General features: G+C 41.7%; 1 protein-coding gene across 1 annotated transcript in view; it reads left to right on the top strand.

Moving 5' to 3' along the window:
- Positions 1–4,528: 4,528 nt before the first annotated feature.
- LOC143718442 (membrane-spanning 4-domains subfamily A member 15-like) overlaps positions 4,529–23,753 on the top strand; it is a 38,938-nt gene continuing 19,713 nt past the window's right edge. The window contains exon 1 of the mRNA XM_077209503.1: positions 4,529–4,714. Coding sequence (XP_077065618.1) covers positions 4,529–4,714 — 186 coding nt within the window. The remainder of the gene's footprint in view (positions 4,715–23,753) is intronic.

Below are 23,753 nucleotides of genomic sequence, written 5' to 3' on the forward strand. Positions count from 1 at the left end.
GTTACAGTAGTCCATGTTTGTTCGGGATTTGAACCCATGTCTTCTGATTGATCGAACCAATTGAAAAACGCTTTGTGACTTTTTAAAAAGCCGTGAATGTATTAAGGCAACTGGAACCAGGATCGTAACTGAAACGCGCTGCATGTTATCTCTCAATACAGGAGCAGAAGCGCTGGTTCAGATTTTATTGTTTGTTGTTTAAACGTGCGTGTTGTACATTTAAAAAAAAAATATATATATATATATATATATATATATATTTGATATGGTATATTTAGACTCTGGGTAGGCCTATATTATTGATTCGCTACTGTGGAGGGGGAAATCACCCACCGGCAAATCGCACCTTGCTTAGCAACCATGTTTTTAAAAATTCTTTCTGCATATATGGAACCCCGTGAATTTTTATTTATTTATTTTTTTTATTACAGAACTGTTTTTGAAGACGTAAATTCAGTCAATCTGTTGGATGAGATTTGTTCCTTAGTGTAAAATGGAAATGCATGGTAATTATATAAAAACCATGTTTATTCGGGTTTCGAACCCGTGTCTTTATACTGCTTAAACCTTCAGTTCTACCACTCGACCACAAGTTCGGTTGTTCACTAGTCAGTGTGTGCGCACACTAGAGAAGCACTCTTCAATCTTCTCATTCCTCAATAGTTTAGCGTCATTGATTGCACCTAATTTATTTTCACTGACTGCGAGATAGGCCTCTTTTAAATTTTGATTCATAAAATGTTCTGCTCTAAAAGTTTGCTATATTCTATTTAAAATGTAAGCTACTTTTACATACGTTTTGCTTTCACTAAATGTCCCTTTGCGCCTCCTGGCGTTCATTTCGCGAATGACTTTGAAATGAGACTGGTTTTTTTTGCCTCTCACGCCGCAGCGGTAATAGCCATTCTGGTTGTCAACCTACTGTACCTAAAGGTTGCAACGTTAGGGGAAGGTTCCCTAAAGGTTGCAATGTAACTAAAAACTAACGTTCCCTGAACGTCAAGAAAACTTTCCATGGGAACCAAAACCTAACCTTAACCCTTACCTTAAGGGAACGTTCCCGCAACCAAAAACTAACGTTTCCAGAACGTTCTAGCTGTATGATTTGTTTTAACCCTGAAATGTTTTATTTCAACAAAATAAACTACACACCCGCAATTTACCGCCACGGGAACGGCGACGGTAAAAGTATTATTCTGGTTGAGTACCAAGTGTAGCCCTCGAAGTCAACCTGTCAGTAGTGATCGCTACTGTTAACAGTAACCGAAAAACCAACAGGATAATGGGATCATTGAAACCATAAAGCCCAATAGACAGTCTGTCTGCTTATACTAACAGCCATAAAAGAGTGCAAAAGGTTTACTCTTTTATCAACTAAAGAGTGTTACCTGCATTCACTATGGTATTTTAAATCATGCTGTGCTGATCATTGTTATTTGTATCACATTTTGTTCTACATATATGTATGCCTCCAAATCAGCATGCATATTACTTGCTATACGGAACAACATAAACACATTTTTGAATACTGTTGGAAACCTTCTTCTTCTTAAGTGTAGAAAAACTCAGAAGCGAAGACCAGGAGACTTGGGGGTATCTTTGAAGCAGGATTCTTTATTTACTGTACTCTGCATCATCCAAAATCTTACCCAAGTCTAACTAAGGCAAGGCAAGTTTATTTATATAGCACATTTCATACACAATTGTAATTCAAAGTGCTTTACATAGAATAAATTAAAATAATCAAAAGAAATCAAAATAATGAAAACAGTTTAGAATGAAAGATAAAATACAGAAATAATTAAATGAAATCAGAATAATTAAAACATAAAATAAAATACAGTACAAACAGTCGGACGAACAGTGGCACAGTGCTCATTCAGTAAATGCACAGTTAAACAGAAGTGTTTTGAGTCTGGATTTGAATGTGACTACTGTAGGAGCACATCTGATCTCTTCTGGAAGCTGGTTCCAGCTGCGGCTGGCATAATAGCTAAAAGCAGACTCGCCATGCTTAGAGTGAACCCTTGGTATTTCTAGCCGATGTGATCCTAATGATCTGAGTGATCTGTTGGGTTTATATTCACTGAGCATATCTGCAATGTATTGAGGTCCTAGGCCATTGAATGATTTATATACCAGTAATAATACTTTAAAATCAATCCTAAATGTAACTGGCAGCGAGTGTTAGGACCTGAGGACTGGTGTGATGTGTTCATATTTTCTGGTTCTGCTCAGCGTTCTGTATGAGTTGCAACTGTCTTATGGTCTTTTTGGGAAGGCCATTGAGGAATCCATTACAATAATCCACCATGCTGGTGATGAAAGCATGCACAAGTTTCTTTAAGTCTCGACTGGAAACAAATCATCTAATTCTTGCCATATTTTTCAGGTGATAGTATGCTGCTTTAGTTATTGCTTTGACATGACTACTGAAACTAAGGTCTGACTCTAGAGACACACCAAGATTCCTGACTTGATTTTTAGTTGTTTGACCCCTAGACTGAAGGTATGCGTTCACCTTGAGAACTTCATCTTTATTTCCAAATGCAATGACTTCAGTTTTATCTTTGTTTAACTGAACAAAGTTTTGGCACATCCAATAGTTTATTTCATCAATGCATTGGAACAGGGAGTTAATGGGGCTGTAATCGTTAGGCGATAGGGCTAAGTAGAGCTGTGTATCGTCTCTATAGCTGTGGTAAGCGATTTGGTTCTTTCTCATTATTTGGCTCATTGGGAGCATGTACATGTTGAATAGGAGTGGCGCAAGAAATGAGCCTTGAGGGACTCTGCATGTCATGGGTGTCCATTCAGACATATGATCTCCAATACTCACATAATAACCTCTCCCTACTAAGTATGACCTGAACCATTTTAGGACTATCCCAGAAAGCCCGACCCAGTTTTCCAGCCTGTCAAGAAGTATGTTCTGATCGACAGTGTCAAATGCAGCACTGAGGTCGAGTAGTACCAGCACTGATAATTTGCCTGTATCAGTATTTAAGCGAATATCATTTATTATCTTTATGAGCGCTGTCTCTGTGCTGTGATGCGGTCGGAAACCAGATTGAAAATTGTCAAAGCGTTCCCTTGCAATTTATAAACATTTTAGGGGCAGGGCTTAACAGTTTGATGAACAAAGCATATAAATGATGTATACCGGTTAAGGAACCAGCCCTATACATAGAGTGTTACCAATTCCAATCCAATCAGCATAACTATTTAAACAGTGAGACTACCAAAGACTACCAAAGTTTCGGTAATCTGCTTACAATAGAGAGAAACAGGAAAAGCAGCCTGGATAGAGAGCCAATCTGCCAAATACAGAAAAACAGGATTTGCCGGACTCTCTTGCTGGAAAACTGTTTCACAGCAAATATCATCACCATCATAACCTTAAATGCTAAATTCAGTATATGAAACTGTCTTAGTTTCTATACTATTGTATTGGACTCAATTGAAACATTTAATAAATTTGTAAGACTACAATACTTTAGTTAATTATTGTATTTTGTGGTTTTATTATCTTATTAAAGGCCTAGTGTTACCACCCATCATAACCACCTGAGCTCCACCTGCTTCCCCTTTCTGGGAAACAGTATCAGGAGTTACTCTTATAACATCTTACATCGGCTTATCTCAGGAGAGTGAACTGAACTACAGAGCAAAGTGCGGTAAATCAACTGAACAGAAGATTTATTTCTGGTAAAACAACAAATTATATACTTAATAAATGTTAAATTAATTAGTCAATTTAAACATGAGCTGTTTGCATACTCTCTGGTTTCAAGGTCTAATTCTATTTGATGAAAATAACAATGACAACTCCATTCAATAAGTGTTTTAACAAAATGAAGACCACGTTTATTATTAAATACAAAAATAATAACTGGTAAGTTTATTTACATAATATTCTGATAATTAATATTCTGATTGTTCCATCCCAATCTGACTCCTGACCTATAATGTTGCCTGTATCATAATCATACACTGTTCGTTCGTTGTCCAGAGGAGAACTGGACCCCCAACTAAGCCTGGGTTCTCCCAAGGTTTTTTCCTCCATTCTGTCACTGATGGAGTTTTGGTTCCTTGCCACTGTTGCCTTTTTTCACCTTTGTTGCCATTGGCTTTTGGTTTGCTTAGTTGGGGACATTCAATTTAACATTTAATTAAATATTAAACAATATTATTGATCTGCCTGCATTGACACCATTATATGACAACTGAACTGAGCTGGACTGGACGATGACATCACGGTTTTCTCCATAGCGGCTATATATATAAATGAACAATAATGAAACATCACTAAACTTACTTAAGCTGGACTGTGAACACTATTTTCTTCTGGAAACCAACTGTTGCATTATTTTCCTGTTATCTCTGTAAAGCTGATTTGAAACTTTCTGTATTTTAAAAAGCGCTATATAAATAAATGTCACTTGACATAGAAAATCAATTTTAAAATCATATCTACTCTCGATTTACTATGATTTTGTACAGGTCAATTTCAGATGCAGAAAGAAGAATGTCGCACACTTTCATACCCGTGAACTCTTCGACGCTTGTCATCCAGTTTCAACCACCAACACAAACAACAGCAGCTGGAACTGGGACAAATGTTCCTGTGACTGTTTATGGACAACAGCTAGCAGGAGTTTCACCTCTTCATGGACTTCAGACATTTCTGAAAGGCCAACCAAAAGCTCTTGGGGTGAGAAATTGTTCATAAATTCAAATAATAGTATAATTTTTATGTGTGTATGTCAGTGTGAGGTAAGGAAAAAAACATGAATAATTTCTAAAGTGGTAGTTGGTACACGCATGAACAAAAGCATACACATTTTTTTAATGATTAATTTGAGTCAATGCCTTGGTGTCAATGCAGGAAAGACAGCAATATAAGATATGGTTGATCATTCACAGAGTAAAGTAGTAAAAATGTATAGTGTATCAGTCACAGTCACCAGTTAGAGTGCCCGTGAATGCCACCAGAGGGTACTCTACCTCAAACTATTTATACTTCCTCACGGACTTCATTACCCATAACTCACTGCCCGGTCTAATCATCCATGATTGCATTCAGCTGTGTCACATCTTTGTTATCCCTGCCTATATAAAGTCTGGTTTATCAGTCACTCCTTGCTAAATCTTGCATGTCTGTTGGTACTGCATCTCTGGCTGCGTTTACGCTAGGCATTAATAGGCGACCTGTATCCGGATGTTGTCCACATACATAGTGATGGCAAAATGAGGCTTCCTGAACCACTGAGACCTCGCAGCCCATTGCTTCACCCAAAGGTTCATTACTCGAAGCTTCATTCAGCATTGCTCACTAGTGACACCTAGCTACTGTGCAAAGAGATAGCAGACGAATAAATACATTTATTAACCAATGACCTGAGCAGACTTATGATGTCCGTATACCCCCCCCCCTTCTGTTTTATTTATTTATTTATTTATTTATTTTCTTCTCACTGTTATTGTCTGTAACCTTTTATTTACAATAATAAAAAGACCTGAGCAGACATTTGTCCATTGCCTGGGTATAAAATAAAATATAGGTCTATCTTTATCTGTCTGAATTTACTTGTGCAGAGACAACTGTCACACACACAGTTAATTAATTATTCATAAATTGTTTAGATAGTGACAATATGAACAACAAAAGTGACTCTGTGTTGAGTGCAGTGCTTATGGTGGAGGGAGTGTAATAAAGTAAACTGCAACAGAATAGTATGGGGTGGGAAAAGTTAAGAACTGTTTCTGGTGTGTTTTGTGCAGTGAACTGTTACTAGTTTTAGTTGCAGTGTTGTGCTTATGGGACTGGGGATTTAGAGGAGCAAACTGCAACACTGCTGTTTGGGGTGGGTGAAGGAAGGATTACAATAGATTTTTATTGAGAAACAGAATTTTTTCAAGTGTGTTGGGGTTTAGAAGATTCCTCTTCTTGGACAGAACCTCTCCAGCCTTGGAAAAGATTCTTTCACAAGGAACAGAGGATGCAGGGGAACATAAAAAAGCCATTGCCAGCTTGTATGAGGATACTGATGCTTCTGTTGAGGCCAGACGGGGAGGATCTCCTCTTTCTTGATTACCAGGAAAAAAGGAAGAGTCGCAAAAAGCAAACAAATCCAAAAGGGCGATCCAAAACAAAAAGCAGTCCAGTCCAGATCCAAAAATCCAAAGCAATACAATAATCTTATCTAATTAATATAACAAGACTGTAATATAGCTACTATAATTAATAATAACAATATACTATAAGTATTCTAACCTGATATAATGAAATAATATACAGCCCTAACACATATATGATGTGTTAGGGCTATAATGACACACAATAACGACAATGACAATGAGAGTTCTCTGACTCTGACACTACTACACCTGATTCTACTACTCCTGCAACACCCAGAAAGTGGCGCGAGTTTCGAATCCCCTTTATCCGGAAGCGACACTCAGACCGAACCGATGACGTATCCACACAAACCGAGGCCTCGTTTGTCATTAGTCACGTGATTTTCACGTTAACAACACAAGCCTCGAATCACGGCTTCATCTGGCACGCCCATTTTTTCTCGACACAAGCCCCGACGCTTCGGTTCAAATGTCACATCACTACACATACACATTGAAATGACAAGTTTCTGATCGGAATGTTATCCGATCAGCGTGTCCAGGTTTGGAGATAGTCGAAGAAGCATTGTGTCCGGATCTCAGTGTCTTTCGAATATCTGGGGATTGTGTTAAAAGTTCTCCACGCATTTTACTTATTATTTTCAGGCCTCCAAAATACTCTCCAGCCTTTACTGAGGACTTTACAGAACTGTTATCAACAATTTCCTCTGAGTTTGACTGTTTTGCTATTGCTGGAGATTTTAATATTCAGATAGATAATGCAGAAAACCGTTTTAAAAACCTTTGATCTGACTCAGCATGTACATGGACCCAAACACAATCGTGGACACACTCTAGATTTACTTATTAGTAAGGGTCTAAACATTTTATCGATTGTTAGTATGGATGTAGCACTGTCTGATCATTTCTGTATTTTCTTTGATCTATTGATCTATTGAAGCAAGATCTGTGTCTGTCAGGAAGAGATGCTTAAATGAGAACACTAGTGTGCTATTTATGAAGGCCATATCTTTAACACCAAGTTGTTGCGACAATGAGTCTTACATTAAATTAGCTCAAATTATATATAGGGAATTTTAATAATTAATCATGAATGATTAATATATTGCATATTACAGTTAAATTATCGAAGCTGAAAATAGATCGATTGTATATATGAATGATCACCATAATGGGTTATGGTTCGTCATTAATATATCAATAGTCTTATTACAGATCGATTATATGAGATAACCTTAAATGGAATTAATTTAGTTATCGAACAATCTGTTTGTCCAGCAAACGGCCGTAAGATTAACTCATCAATTTTCAACAAAAATGATCTCTTTCTTATAATTCCAAAAAAGCTATTTTCTGGCAATGAAAAATCACCTTCTTGTTATTATAAAATTTAGGTTACTGAAATAGTAACGAATTGTAAAGCTTTGTAGCTAAAGGGTCGAACACTTCATTGACTTTGTAAAAATGAGCACTTTAGACAATTAGCAATCAAGAATATAATGGTTTTAATAAAATGAAACTACGGATACAGAATTCTACATTTAAACCCGGGATACATGTATGTACAATAAACAGTAAAACTAACGAGACAAACGAATAACAACGGGAGTGAGAGAGAGAGAGATTGAGTGAGAGAGAGAGAGAGAGAGAGAGAGTGAAATATATATATATATATATATATATATATATATATATATATATATATATATTGAGAGAGAGAGATAGAGGATGAGAAAGTGAAACTAACGGTCAGGATGAGAGAGATCACCGGGGTGATCGCAGCATGGCAAAAATCACAGACAATAACCCTTAGAGAGGCAACAAGAAATCACATCAATCAAATCAAATCAATAACCTATACTTGCGAATGTGTATGGTTCTCTTTGTGTTGCTGAGGAAAGCAGAGTCGTATGCGTGTTTGTCCTTCGACGCTATAGGCTTGTTCTCTCGTGTCTTCCGGGGTGAGCAGACTCGCGGGAAGTTTTAAAGGTTCACCGAACGTGAAGTTACCAAGGAAATAGTTCAGAGTTCATCTCCCTCGGGAGGGAGAGGCGAAGAATGAAAATAAAACTTAGTAAAGAAAGGAAAAGAAAAGAAACGCGGTGTAAAGCTCCCTAAGGAGCCATGGGACCGGAAACCTCTCACAGGGAAAGTGCTTTCTTGAGAAACTCATGTGTCAGTCTCTTATAGAGAGGAGGGGTTCACGCCTGCTTCGCGTATGTGAACCAATCATCTTAGAGCATCTCGAGCGGGAAAAGTTCTTCTTTGTCTTGTCAGGATAATTGATGATGCTATAAAATTTTGTCATTTCTAGCCAGAAAGATTGTACACACAGAACAATACATCTTACTGTAATATCCTATGTATGACTGGTTTAGTCAAAACAAGACGGTCAAACAGGTACCAAGAATGGCCGGAAAGAGTAGAAGAAACATAAAGTTACATTCATATGCAGAATTACACACATTTAATGTTCACTCACACGACTATAAAGCCATAATACCGGCTACCATGACCTAGGGAAGATCAAATTCATGTTTATACATTTCTTAAGTGTTTATACTTATAGAAAATATAAGATTGCAGAGTCTATTAGTCTTTCTTCATCAGAATTCAAGTGGGAGCTGTGATTCCCTTGGAATTCCTTTTGGGGGTCATAAAGTTTTATGACCTAGCAAGAGGGAGAGTTACAGAAGATGATCCTGTTAGGTAATCTTTCTTTAGAAATACACTTAAGATTTGAAGTTACAGACCAGTCTCCAATTACATCTATAGAATAAGACAAAACTAATTAGATATGCATGCATACAGGAAGGTTAGATACAATTCTGTGTTATATACATTAAGGACATTCCTATCCTAAGTTGCACACAAAGGACGTTTGTGTGCGGGTATGTGTGGATATCCTTATTTTCAGCATCTGTCCATCCGTGGTGTGTACCACGTGAGGATTTCGAGAACAACAGGGACCTGTTTCTTGATTGCGCAATGCGTCATAAATGGAGTTAATCAATGACCTGCTGGCAGACATTGGGGCACCATTTCACATGATTCAAGGTTTTGTGAATTAAACATATGTGACCAGTCACGGAAACTAGGGACACAAGTCGGTTCTGGGGCATTTTGAGTTATTCATAGATTCTGAGAGTGTAATATCCAAGCTTTCCAACGATGTGTAACATGTGGAAATCTGATAATATTTGGAGAAGTTGTGGCCATTTTAAAGTAGGCACTTAAAAAAGCTCAAAGAGGAGAAAACGAGCTCTAAAAGATTGTGCAGTTCTCACCTGTCTCTGCTGCTGGGGGTGACAATAGGGCTCATTTACATCTCATTTAGATAAGCCATTCCCCCTTTAAAGCTCCTCCATGTGCTTTACAGCTTTTTTTACACTTCGAATGAGTGCACTTCTGCCGCACTAGGCGAAAAACAATTGTGCTGCCCCTCTATTTGCAACGTACCAGCAACAACACACAAAGACCAATAATGCCATATAGCCTGCATATAACGCGAAACCAGCAACAACACATAAAGACCAATATGCCATATACATATAACGCAAAACCAGCAACAACACACAAAGACCAATATGCCATATAGCCTGCATATAACGCAAAACCAGCAACAACACACAAAGGCCAATATGCCATATACATACAGTATAACGCAAAACCAGCAACAACACACAAAGACCAATATGCCATATACATATAACGCAAAACCAACAACAACAAACAAAGACCAATAAGCCATAGGCCTACATATAGCGCAAATAGTACGCAACGCTCGTGTGCCCAAAATGTCAACAATATTAAAGTTTATGTAGGAGGCAAATGCCTGCTGGCATTTTTCTTTAAGCAGTCATTTCTGCAATTTTCCAAATAATCACATTTCACCTCCTCAAATTACTGTTGCAAATCTCTTTACACCACTTTCTTATGTGCGTATACACACACAAATGAAATGTCCGCAAGCACATTATATCATCAGCAGGTTCAGCATCTTAAATAACGACTAAAGAGCAAATGAAGCTTAACTTACATTTCAGAAACACGCACGGCAGGCCTTCATCGCAGCAGCAAATGTCTTAACTGCATCCTCTATTTCGATTCTCCGTCACATATGAAACAGCCAGCCAACGCTGTCAGCGAGCCGAGCCGCCGTATTGAAGCACTGAGGGCGAGCGCGCTGCGCCCATACCTCCGGTTCAGTTTCCCGAGCCCACGAAGTGCGGCGAAAACATTTTCGGTGTAACTGCCAGACGGTTCATCTCGTCTGCGACAATCTTTGCGGCATCCATCTTCATTGAATTTTGATATCAGAGAGAGCTGGCCAGAGCACAGCATAATAAGTAGCCATGTGGTTGACTTGGAGGGCGGGGGCAAAAGCGCCGGGTTATTCAGTATGGATATACACACAGACAATGACACGCCACGCCCCTACTGCATACTAGAATCTCCGAAAACAAGCCGATTTCAACCTCAAAATGTAAGCTTTTAAATATACCAATACTGCTATCTCAAACATGGAGAGGCTTCTTCGTGATTTCAATTAACAGATTCTCCAAAAAATTGAAAATCACCAATTTTGAAAAAAAACTCTTCTTTCTCATTTTGCTCGAAAGTTGTGCTGCCGACTTGTGTCCCTGGTTTCTGTGACGGGTCACATATATGTGTTCATATTTGTTCATTAGTGAAAGGAAAACATGATTCGTTCAGTCGCTACAAAGTATATCTGCTTACTCTGTTGATTATTTCCTTGAGTCCTTTATCTCAAAAGTACATAGTGTAATTGATGATATTGCTTCTGTGAAAGTCAGGAAGAAGAATGGCAGACAAAAAGCACCTTGGAGAAACTCAACAGTAGTGCAAAATATGAAAAGACAATGCAGAAAAACAGAGACAAAGACAAAACTTGTAGTCCATTACAACATCTATAAAGACATCTTTCATGCTTTCAATGTAGAGCTAGGCAAAGCTAGACAGACTTTACTCTCAAATATTATAAACGCTCCGCACACCCACATCACGCACTGCGCGTAGGGCACCAAGTGCTTGGGGGGGGCACCAAAAAATCTGGGTCGTGAAAAATCATCACAATAGGCTACTAGTATAAATAACAAATAAAATATGTCTAAAGCATGTTAATATACAAAAGCAATACGAAAATAATATAGGCCTAGACCAAATTAGTCGAGAAAAAGGTGAATCTCCTGTGCCAGTCTCCCTCTGGTGCCCCCCCTTCCCCACCTCCCAGTGGTCTGTTCGATTATGCCTCAATCAATGTCAAATGTGGCAGACACCGACCTCAGACATGGCCTCGAAAAGGCACCAAGAGTCGGGGCGGAAAAAAGGAAAAAGAAGAGACAGCGGGATGATACTCGCGCATCGCTTGCAGATAAGACAATGTTTTAAATAAAAATGTTAGTTTTGTAGCGAGGGCGCCCTTGCGTCGTGTATGCATGTACAGGGGGGCGTCGCTAGTAGTGCAAATGATCCGGGGCAGGCTTTTTTAGACCTGCATGTTGAATATTTTATTTTAACGGGGGTCTGGTTTCTCCCCCGGGAAATTTTGAAACTTGGGCTGTTTAAGATGCAGTTAGTTTGTTTGAGAAGAAAAGGAAGACCGCTTAGATACGTTTTTTTCGTTGTTGTTCTATGCGGTTAATGCGGTCATTTTCAAGAGGTTCATAGGCCAAGGCCCAAGGGCGACATCTGTTGGTGAAACTGCAATTAGAAAGAAAAAAAAAACACAATCTCAGTGTTTGTATATTTTCATATTCACAGAGTTGTCAAATTATTAGGGCTGAGAAAAGATTAATCGCATCCAAAATAAAAGTTTGTGTCTACATGATATATGTGTGTGTACTGTGTATAATCATTTTCATTTTGTGTATATATAAATACACACACATATACACGTATATATTTAAGAAATATTTGCATGTATATACTGTATATATTTATATATAATTTATATTATATATACATTTAAATATTTTATATATAAATAACAAATATTTCTTAAATACATACATGCAAATGTGTATTTATATATATATATACACAAAATAATTATACACAGTACACACACATACTATATATCATTCATGTAGACACAAACTTTTATTTTGGATGCGATTAATCTTTTCCCAGCCCTATAGAATAGCAGAATGGTCTCTTTATAGAGATGTAGACAGTCCCTCTGTTGAGTAAATTCTATTGTGCAGTTATGTATGGTTATTTGCAGTTTAAAATGTGCACTTTAAAATTCATACTTGTACAGTTATAAACTTTTTTTGCACTTTTAATTTTCTGTGTTTACATTGTTCAGTTCCAAATCTGTGTTTTTAGTAATTCTGGTGGTTCTTGGTATTTATAATTTTAACCTTTATATTATTTCTTTTCATATTTGGTGCCATTGTTAATGTAAAATTATTTATTTGCAGCAGTTATTTTGGAAGTAAAGAGAACCTAACTAAGAAATTCCGAATGGTTGTTATTCCTTGGGTGAGTGGGTGGGTGGAGTGGGGGCGGGGGGCACCACCAATCATTTGTGCTTAGGGCACCTAAATAGCTAGCGCCGGCCCTGGTAGAGAGACTAACAACCCCCCCAAGCCAGATTCCCAGTGAAATGCTCTCAGACAGCAAATGCAATGAGTTTGCTTCCTTCTCTGAGAAAAAAAAAAAAAAAAAATCATAAAGGCAATCAGCACATCCTTATGTGGCACTGAGGTAAGACAGATCAGACCACATCCTCAGAAAGTTACTATGTCTGATTTAGAAGAAATTAATGCTAAAACTTTGGAAGAACCGTACAGCACCTTAAAACATCAACCTGCACTCTTGACACACTTCCTACAACGTTTGTCCCACAACAAAAGTGTCTTTAACTGTTTAGAAGCAGATCTCGTAGAAGTGGTAAACTCCTCACTTCTCTCTGGGACTTTTCCAAAGTCCCTTAATACTGCAGTTGTCAAGCCCGTCCTAAAAAAGTGCAATCTGTATAGCAAAATATTGAGCAATTACAGAACAATCTCAAATCTTCCTTTCATAGGCAAGATCATTGAAAGAGTTGTCTTCAATCAGCTGAACAACTTTCTAATCTCAAATGGATACTTTGACAATTTTCAATCTGTGGGCCTTTCTTCGTACATCGCTAACTCACTTAGCTGGATTTGATTGTTGACGATTTGGCATGATCTGTGATTGTTTGGTTCTTCGAAGCTCATGCTAGACTTGCTGTCATAGCAACAGGTGTATATTTCTCTGTCTGAATTTACTTCTGCAGAGACAACTGTCTCACACACACACACACACACACACACACACACACACACACACACACACACACACACACACACACACACACACACAGAGAGAGTTAATTAATTATTCATAAATGGTTTGGATAGTGACAGTATGAACAACAAAAGTGACACTGTGTTGAGTGCAGTGCTTATGGTGGAGGGAGTGTAATAAAGTAAAGTGCAACAGAAAAGTGTGGGGTGGTAAAGGTTAAGAATTGTTTCTGGTGATTTTGTGCATTGAACTGTTACTATTTTTGTGCAGTGTTGTGCTTATGGGACTGGGGACGTAGAGGAACGAAGGAAGGATTAAAAATTATTTTTATTGAGAAACAGAATTTTTTCAAGTGTGTTGGGGCTTAGACGATTCCTCTTCTTGGACAGAACCTCTCCAGCCTTGGAAAAGATCCTTTCACATGGAACAGAGGATGCGGGGGAACATAAAAATGCCAGGGCCAGATGGTATAAATGAGGATACTGATGTTTATGTTGAGCCCAATATACCAGTGGATCCTCAGATCTTGTGAGATTCACTTCAGATAAATATCTGTCCACTTCTACAGTAGCATCTGCTGTTGCACTTGAGCTCCTTCTACCGTGTTCAACCGTGCTATCCAGCAGATGCCAAAGGTCACCTAATAATAGAGGTACAAAGAAAAAATACTCCATTAACAATGGTTCACATTACTAAATAACTAATGTGAACATTCACACAACAAACACATATAGTACTTACTGTTGTCTGTGGATTGGCCTGCTTCTGAAGAGGCTGGCAGCTGAGTTGGGGGTATATTGGTGGAAGCAGAATGGAGACCAGAACTTCTGATTACAGTAGCGCATTCAGATTTTAATCTTGATATGCCTTCTTGCAGTTTCCCTTGACTTAAGAATCCCAGTTTTTTGAATCTGGGATCCAATAACGTGGGTATGGTCATCACACTTATTGATTCTAAATGTACTGCTTGTTCCCTGACCCTCCGTACAAGGCTGTCACCCAGCTGCCTTGCTGGATTGGACTTGAAGTCTTCTAGCTTACTCGTTACAGCGTGATTAAGCATCTTCATCAAAGGAATCACTTTGGAGGCAGACACCCTTTTCTCTCCTGAAAGCTCTACTGTAGCCTGGCGGAAACGGGCAAGAACATGTAAAGCATCCTGGACTGCCTCATACTCCAGGGCTGTAGGAGGGGTGATGTCGGTCTTTAGAGAGGCCAGGGCTGCCCCCACTGGCTCTCTCAGCTGATAGAGACGTTCCAGCATGTTGTAAGTGCTGTTCCAGCGAGTGTCCACTTCAATTATCATTTTCAGAACTGGTCTCCCCATCTGCTCCTGTACTTGGGCCAGTCTCTCTTTTGCTGTAGTGCTTGTTCGGAAATAGGTCACAAGTTTCCTACATTTGGTTCGAATGTCGTTGAAGCTACTGATGTCATCAAAAGATTTCCTCACAATAAGGTTTAGTGCATGTGCAATGCATACCGCATGCCTAACATTCAGTGATCGTACACATGCTATCATGTTGGCTGCTGCATCAGTTACCAGGCACTTAACTTTATCCTTTATGCCCCACTCCTCCATGAGCTTGATATGTCCAGTAGCCAAGTTCTCAGCAGTATGGCTCTTAGGGAAATGCTGTACACCTAAAAAAATAGTGCAGAGCTTGTCATTGTCTATAAAATGGCAAGTCACTGCTAGGTAGGCATCCATGTTTAGCGATGTCCACATGTCAGAGGTAAGGCTTATAGCCTGAACGTTCTGCAACTGCTCTCTTGCCTTCTCCTTAGCCTCCTTGTACTCATGATCAACCATGACCTGCAAAGCCTGTGGATAGAAATAAATGCAGTTACTCTTACTTTTAACTTCTTAAATAAGGATGAACCACTTTATTAATCGCATACCTTTCTAGTTGGGATCACGTAAGTGGGATCCAACACATGCAGGAGCTCCCTAAATCCATCATCATCCACAATGGAAAAGGGTTGGGAGTCCTTGATGACCATGTTCACCAGGGCCTCATTCACCATTTCTTTTTTGGAATCTATAATAAAATAAAATGCAGGTGTATTATAGGAGCCTAAAACATTATTTAAATAATGTTTTTTAATGATTATTATCAATTACTTTGACTACTTTGTGGATTGTTAGTAGTCTGTGCATGCTCGTGCAGTGCATGGAGGACGTGTTATTGCTGTATGTCAGCTCCTTTAGGCACAGCAAGCATTTCACCTTGAAACATAAATGAATAGACATTAAATATAATACAGCCATATAGTGAGGATTATTACATAAAGACAGTAAAATAATAATAATAACAATAATAATACAAATTGTGTTTGTACCTTATTGTGAGCAACCATTTCAAAAAACTCCCAGACAGGGGAGGATTTCCTCTTTCTTGCTGGCTCCATTACAAGGAAAAAGGAAGAGGTCACAAAAAGCAAACAATTCCAAAAGGGCAATCCAAATCAAAAAGCAGTCCAGTCCAAATCCAAAAATCCAAAGCAATCCAAATAATCTTATCTAATTAATATAACAATACTATAATATAGCTACTATAATTAATACTAACAATATACTATAACTAATCTAACCTGATATAATGTAATAATATACAGCCCTAACACATATATTGCACAATAACGACGATGAAACAACTCTCTAACTCTGACTCTCTGACACTACTACAACTGATTCTACTACTCCTGCAACACCCACAAGGAGGCGCGAGTTTCGAACCCCCTTTATCCGGAAACGACACTCAGACCGAACCGATGACGTATCCACACAAACCGAGGCCTCGTTTGTCATTAGTCACATGATTTTCACGTTAACAACACAAGCCTCGAATCGCGGCTTCATCTGGCACGCCCATTTTTGCTCGAAACAAGCTCCAACGCCTCGCTTCAAATGTCACATCACTACAGCCAGTCAAAAAACAAACTTCAGAGAGAAGAGGCTCCAAGTCACTCATAGATTCATTCCAAAGACGCCAATGGTCTGTAAAATGTTTTATTTACTTTCATGGTGTTTAAAATGCTGCTTAATATGTTCGAGCTATGTTTAACTGCTGTGTAGATGTTTAAGTAAGACATTGCAGCATTTCCTTCGTTTATTTTGTGTTTGTGCTAAAATAATATTCGATTTTGAGTTTGTAAAAATGAACAGTATAAGATGCAAAAGGATGGTATAAAGTTAAAAATGGTAACTACAAACAAATTTGGAAGATTCATGAAACCACATTTTTCTTTTTTCCATGTAAAAGGCTTAAGTGGTTAATTCATTTAAAATGCATTAAAAATGTTGAATTAAAATGTTTAAATAAATTGTAACTTTTGTTCTCTGTCTTTAAGGGTTTACAACCTAATTTGCTGAACAGAACAATCAACTGACAAAGCAAAAATAAAAGTGATTGAGTCGGAAATTTGAGTTGTCCTTGTGTCTTTTGGAAGTTGACCTGGAGTAGGACTTGACACATGTAAACAGGATTAGATCGCGGCTTAATAAGCAGGAGGTGAAATGGGAAGTCTTTAAACGCAGCGCGATAGTGTACTTTTTTTAAGATAATTTTTCTCAAGACTCGTGAGGATGTCGTTTACATCATTAATTTTTTGGAAACGCACATTAAATGTTCGACTCGTCGGAGTTGTCCTTTAATAACAGCACAAACTGTGTGCATTGTCCTGAGATTCTTTGCGAGTGGCTCTTTCATCCAGAGATGCGGAGAACTTGAAAAGTGCTGTCTGTTGTGCCATTCGCAAAGTTTACCTGGCGCTCAAGCAGTTTTTAGGGGGGTTTTGTGGCATTTCCAAGCCACTTAAGACCCAAGGTTGTACTTGTAGGCTATAGCAGTTTTTTTTTAAAATCTCTTAGATTATGTGTGACTATGTTCCATATCACAAATGTGGAAGCAAAATGGATCTGTGCATGACTCAATCATTTGAATGTGGTAAGGAAAAATATAAATATCAAGCTCACTGTGTTATACACAAAGGCAAACAGGTGTTCCCCTTCAGGGACTACCGCTGCGTGTAATCGCAGTGGGAACGCCCCCCAGCGTAGCGCGTCTGAAGCATGAATGAAATCAGTCAATGGAGCGTCACAGCGGGTGACGTCACCGACCAGGAAGCTATAAATATCCCCTGAATACACAAGCCACCAGCTTCTGTTACTTCAGCAGCGCTCTGTGTGTGTCTGATATCTTTCGATTGTGTTTGTCTGATTTGTCAGGAGTTTTCACTATATATATATATATATATATTAAAAAACCAAAATGAGCGAGCAGTATAGAAAGTGTGTTCCCCCCTGTACACGTTACATCACGGGTAGGGATTCTCACGAGTTATGTGTAGCTTGTTTGGGAGTTCAGCATGCCCAGTCGGCTCTCGAGGGAGTCGATTGTGAGCATTGCGAGCGTTTTCCTTTGAGAACTCTGCGCTCGCGGCGATCGCTCTTTGAGGAGAGTGGTTTGTTGCGAGCTCCCCAGGGCTCGGGTCCCGCTTCTGTTGAGGCAGAGCGGCGGCGCTTGACTTGGGGTTCGCAGATGGATCTCACCGGCGACGCTGAGACGGGCCCCGCCCTATCTCAGCTTTCTCCGGCGGGATCCAGTGCCTCTCACCCGGCTCTGGAAGCACGCGCTGCGGCGGTTACTTCTGCCCGGGTGGAGGCACGCGATGATGTGGAACTTAGATTATCCAGTTCTGAGGATCTGGATGTCGAAAGTTTGGCATCAGAGGAAACTAGCTCACTTCATTATACTGCTGAAGAAGGTTTAATGTTATCTCGGGCTGTTGAAAAACTCAGTATTGAATGGCCAACTGATAAACAAGAATCTAGAAATAAAAGCAAACTAGATGATAGATTTCTCTCTGCACGTCCTCAGCCTTCTCGCCGGTGCTTACCATTCTTCCCAGACCTTCATGCTGAGGTTTCAAAGACCTGGGTTAGACCGGTTTCGAGCAGAATATATACCAATCAATCCAATGCTTATGGTAATATTTTTGGTGCAAAGTCTGCTGGATATGTGACGATGCCGAAGGCGGAGGAGACGCTCGCGAGCTATCTCTCTCCTGCCTCGGCATCTTCGCTTAAAGCACCGGCTCTTCCTTCTAGACCACTGAAAAATACTTCTGTGCTGGTGGGGAAGGCTTACTCGGCGGCTGGGCAGGCGGCTGCATGTTTGCATACAATGGCCATTATGCAGGCTTATCAGGCTGACCTGCTCAAAGATGTGTGTGAGGGGGGAGAAATTTCGGCAGATATGATCAATGAGCTCAGGCAGACTGCTGATCTCACTCTCCGGGCCACCAGGGAAACAGCTAAATCTGTTGGCCGGTCTATGGCAGCCATGGTGGCCACAGAAAGGCATTTATGGTTGAGTCAAACCTCTATGAAAGAAAAAGATAAATCTCTCTTATTAAATGCTCCTGTTTCGCCTGCGGGCCTCTTCGGTGACGCTCTTCACTCTGTCACTGAGAGGTTCCAGGAAGAGAAAAAACAGGCGGCTGCTTTTCATAAGTTTATCCCTCTCAAAGTGCGCGTCACTGGGGCTGCTGAGCGAGGGCAGTCCCAGCCGTCGAGTTCATCTTCTAAAAGAGCACAGCAGAAGCGGAGTGTCGCGTCTCGTGCCCCCCCGCAGACAAACTGGAGGGACGAGGCGGGGCGCTCTCCGGCGCGGCCTTCTCGGGGCAGGACTGATCTGAGGTCGGTCATTGTCGCCAGGAAGGCCGCGTCGAAAAAGTCCTGACGGGCTGAACGTCAGGACTCTGAGGGTGGTCCCCATCGGGAAAGACTTGAGTTCGCCGCTCAAAAACACGGCGCCCTGTCTTTCTCGATGCCCTCAGGGGTCTGTTCTACTAACCCTGCCTATACAGGGCGTAGAGAGACTCGGCGAGCGATTTCCCGAGGGACGCTCGCCCCCTCCGAGGAGGGTTGTGGAGTGCTCAGACCAGCTGTTTCCTGCCAGTATGTTACAGGGCGCTGTGTCTGTCACTCGGGATGTTCATCCAGAGGCCAGCCTCGAGAGGCTGGTTCCCTTAGTAGAGTTCCTGGCGGAATGGGAAATGCTTCCCAATGTTTCTCAGTGGGTCCTGAATATTATAAAGAACGGGTACGCTATTCAGTTCAGAACGCGTCCACCTCGGTTCAGAGGGGTTCTGCCCACGGTGGTGGGCCCCGAGCAGGCTCTGGTATTAGAACAGGAGGTAGAAACTCTGCTGCACAAAGGGGCTATAGAACGGGTTCCTCCGCCCAGCAGGGAGTTAGGATACTACAGCCGGTACTTCATCGTTCCGAAAAAAGATGGAGGGCTGCGTCCCATTCTAGATCTGCGTCTCTTAAATCGCACTGTAGGGAAGCTCAAATTCAAGATGCTCACTCTCAAACAGATCGTGTCACAAATCAGATCCGAGGACTGGTTTGTCACGATAGACCTAAAGGACGCCTACTTCCATGTATCCATCCTCCCTCAACACAGGAAGTTCCTGAGGTTCGCTTTCGGGGGCGAAGCGTACCAATATCGGGTTCTTCCGTTTGGCCTAGCACTGTCACCCCGCACGTTCACGAAGTGTATGGATGCAGCTATAGCCCCGCTGAGGCTGCAGGGCATTCGTATTCTGAACTATATAGACGATTGGTTAATTCTAGCTCAATCAGAACAGCAGGCGGTTCGGCACCGAGATGTCGTTCTTGCTCACATCAAGAGGTTGGGGTTGAGGCTCAACGCCAAGAAGAGTGTTCTTTCTCCATTACAGAGAACCACTTTTCTCGGTGTAGTGTGGGATTCGACGACGATGCAGGCACAGTTGTCACCTGCTCGTGTTGCTTCGATTCTCGCCGCAGTAGATCAGGTCAAGCTAGGCCAGTCGTCCACTGTAAAACAGTTCCAGAGACTGTTAGGTCTCATGGCAGCTGCGTCCAACGTGATACCTTTTGGCCTCCTGCACATGAGACCGTTACAGTGGTGGCTCAGAACCAGGGGATTCTCCCCGAGGGGAAATCCGTTTCGCATGATCATGAGTTCGCGACGATGTCTTCGCGCCCTGGTTATGTGGAAAGATCCTCGGTTTCTTTCCCAAGGCCCGGTGTTGGGAGCTCCTTGTCGTCGCGTTATGCTAACGACAGATGCCTCTCTCACGGGGTGGGGGGCGATCATGAGTGGTCGCCCAGCTCGGGGTCTGTGGGGGGACCATCACCGTCTATGGCACATAAATTGTCTAGAGATGTTGGCAGTGTTTCAGGCTCTGAAACACTTCCTCCCAGACCTAAGGGGCCACCATGTTCTTGTTCGAACAGACAACACATCGGTGGTCTCTTATATCAACCATCAGGGGGGTCTGCGTTCTCGCCCACTTTACAAACTGGCACGTCAGATTCTCCTATGGTCCCAGGGGAGAATTCTTTCTTTGAGAGCTATTTATCTCCCAGGGTACTTAAATCAGGGGGCAGACATCCTGTCGAGGCAGGGGCCGAGGCCCGGGGAATGGAGTCTTCACCCCGAGGTGGTGGAGCTCCTATGGGAACATTTCGGTCGTGCCGAGGTAGATCTATTTGCTTCCAGAGAGACATCACATTGTCCACTGTGGTTCTCTCTCAGCCTGCCAGCCCCACTGGGGTTGGACGCGATGGTACATCCGTGGCCGAGGTCACGTCTGTACGCTTTTCCCCCGATCGCTCTGCTCCCGGGAGTTCTGGAGAGGGTTCGCCGGGACGGGCTCAGTCTTCTGCTAATAGCCCCGTTCTGGCCGGCCCGAGTATGGTTTGCGGACCTAGTGTCTCTCCTCGACGGCTCTCCCCTAGAGATACCGATCAGGAGAGATCTACTCTCTCAGGCGAGTGGGTCGATCTTTCACCCCCGCCCAGAACTATGGAGGCTGTGGGCTTGGCCTCTGAGGGGGCCCAGCTCATAGATTCTGGTCTCTCGACTGAGGTCGTTGAGACCATCCTCCAATCCAGAGCTCCCGCCACAAGGAAGTTATATGCCGCGAGGTGGAAAATTTTCACCTCTTGGTGTGGAGAGCGCCAGCAGGACCCAGTTAACTGCCCGGTTGGTACAGTGCTGGATTTCCTGCAGGACCGGCTCTCCACAGGGTTATCTCACTCCACACTGAAGGTGTATGTGGCGGCCTTAGCTGCTTACCACGACCCTTTGAGTGGAGGTTCTCTCGGGAGACACCCACTTGTATCTCGCTTCCTTCGTGGCACCTTGAGGCTGAGGCCTGCAGTCCGCACGAGGGTACCAGCTTGGGATCTGGCCATCGTCTTGGAAGGTCTCTCCCTAGCTCCTTTCGAGCCCATCGAGGAAGTTTCGGAAAAGTTCCTTACACTAAAGACTATCCTTCTTCTTGCTATCTCGTCTCTAAAAAGAATTGGAGATATTCAAGCACTTTCGGTGGCTCCCTCGTGCCTGGAATTTGCTCCCGGTATGGTAAAAGTTTTTCTCTGTCCGAGACCAGGGTATGTTCCTAAGGTACCAACCACTTCGGTTAGACCTATAGTTCTGCAGGCTTTCTGTCCTCCGCCTTTTTTGACGTCAGACCAGGAGAAACTTAATTTGCTGTGTCCTGTTAGGGCTTTAGATGCGTATGTCCACAGAGCTGCCCTGTGGAGGAAATCAGAACAATTGTTTGTCTGTTTTGGGTCACCTAAGAAGGGGTGTCCAGCATCTAAGCAAAGGATGAGCAAGTGGGTGGTCGAGGCCATCTCGCTTGCTTACGGTTCGGCCCATCAGCCTTCACCTTTGGCTGTAAGGGCTCATTCCACCCGGAGTATGGCTGCTTCTACAGCTCTTCTTTCAGGAGCTTCTCTTCAGGACGTTTGTGATGCGGCAGGCTGGTCCTCACCGCACACTTTCGTCAGATTTTATTCCCTTGACCTTAGCTCCACTCCCGGGGCTCAGGTTCTCTCGTCGGCTTGTGTCTCCTTATGACACACGACGGGGATTTGGTCGTATGGGGATGTGGGTATTGCGTTCCCACTGCGATTACACGCAGCGGTAGTCCCTGAAGGGGAACGTCCCGGGTTACGTATGTAACCCTAGTTCCCCGAAGGGACGGACGCTGCGTGTCCTGCCATACTCTCGGCATCCCCTTGGATCGCTTGCTTCAGTAACATTAGAAGCTGGTGGCTTGTGTATTCAGGGGATATTTATAGCTTCCTGGTCGGTGACGTCACCCGCTGTGACGCTCCATTGACTGATTTCATTCATGCTTCAGACGCGCTACGCTGGGGGGCGTTCCCACTGCGATTACACGCAGCGTCCGTCCCTTCGGGGAACTAGGGTTACATACGTAACCCGGGACGTTTTATGACCCCATTCCCTGACCCAAACCCCAGACCAGTTACAATGCAGCTCTAGCCAGGACAAGGGCACACAATGAAATTAACTTTGGCCAACTAAACCTGTCAACACAAGCCTTATGTAACAAACATTAAAAGGAAAAGTACAACACTGGCCACCTCTGTATCACTGCTTTGTGCAGACTCTTCAGTAGATGTGGACTCGTGCAACTCCTATTGCATTCAGAAATAATAGGTAACTCAAGTGTAAATCAAGTAAAGTTATTTAAGCACTTACAGATACTTTCTCAAAAAGACAGTCATCTGAGTGGGTTTCTTCACTGTCCTCTGCATTGGGGATAAATGGGCATTACAAAGTGTTGTACTTTCTTCCCTTTTGATGTAAAGTTAGAAAAAGTCTTCCTGCACATGCTTCAGCCAACACTTTCTTGGGAACAGATAAAATTCTTGGTGTATTGTTTAAAACTGCACAAAAAAGGAAAACACAATTTCATTGCAATTTAGTACACTGGGGGGAAATGTGATCAATAACTCATGGCAACATTTTTTTTTTCATTAACTACATGTAGTTTCACAATTGTTTCACAAGTCAAAGCAATTCATTACTACTTAACGTTTAACAGTTGATATGACTGGACAGCCATTGGGCTTATAGGCCTACTTAATTTTAATGCAGCAACTAATTATTTTCCAGTGTACTAGGATAATTTAATGCTCATTTAGCAGTAATGAAGGTGTTGCTGCGACTGGCCTCTGGGTCTGAGGAAGAGCGGCCCCCAGGGATGCCCTCCACAATGGGTCGGTTCACATTTAACCCAAGGGCCAGCTCTTTTTTCTTGGTTGCTTTTATAAACAGGCAAACATTTATTAGCAGTGCCTTATAAGTACAAATTACCATTAAGTAGAATATTCTAGTAATTTACTTTTACTTGTTCCTATGTTCTAGTAGTGGGTGGGTGATGACTGACATTGCAATGAACAAAGTTATTAATTATTTAGATGTTAAAATACAAAAATA

This window comes from Siphateles boraxobius, unplaced genomic scaffold, assembly GCF_051911475.1.
Source record: "Siphateles boraxobius isolate OS27281-9 unplaced genomic scaffold, OSU_SipBor_1 61, whole genome shotgun sequence".
Classification (NCBI taxonomy): Eukaryota; Metazoa; Chordata; class Actinopteri; order Cypriniformes; family Leuciscidae; genus Siphateles; species Siphateles boraxobius.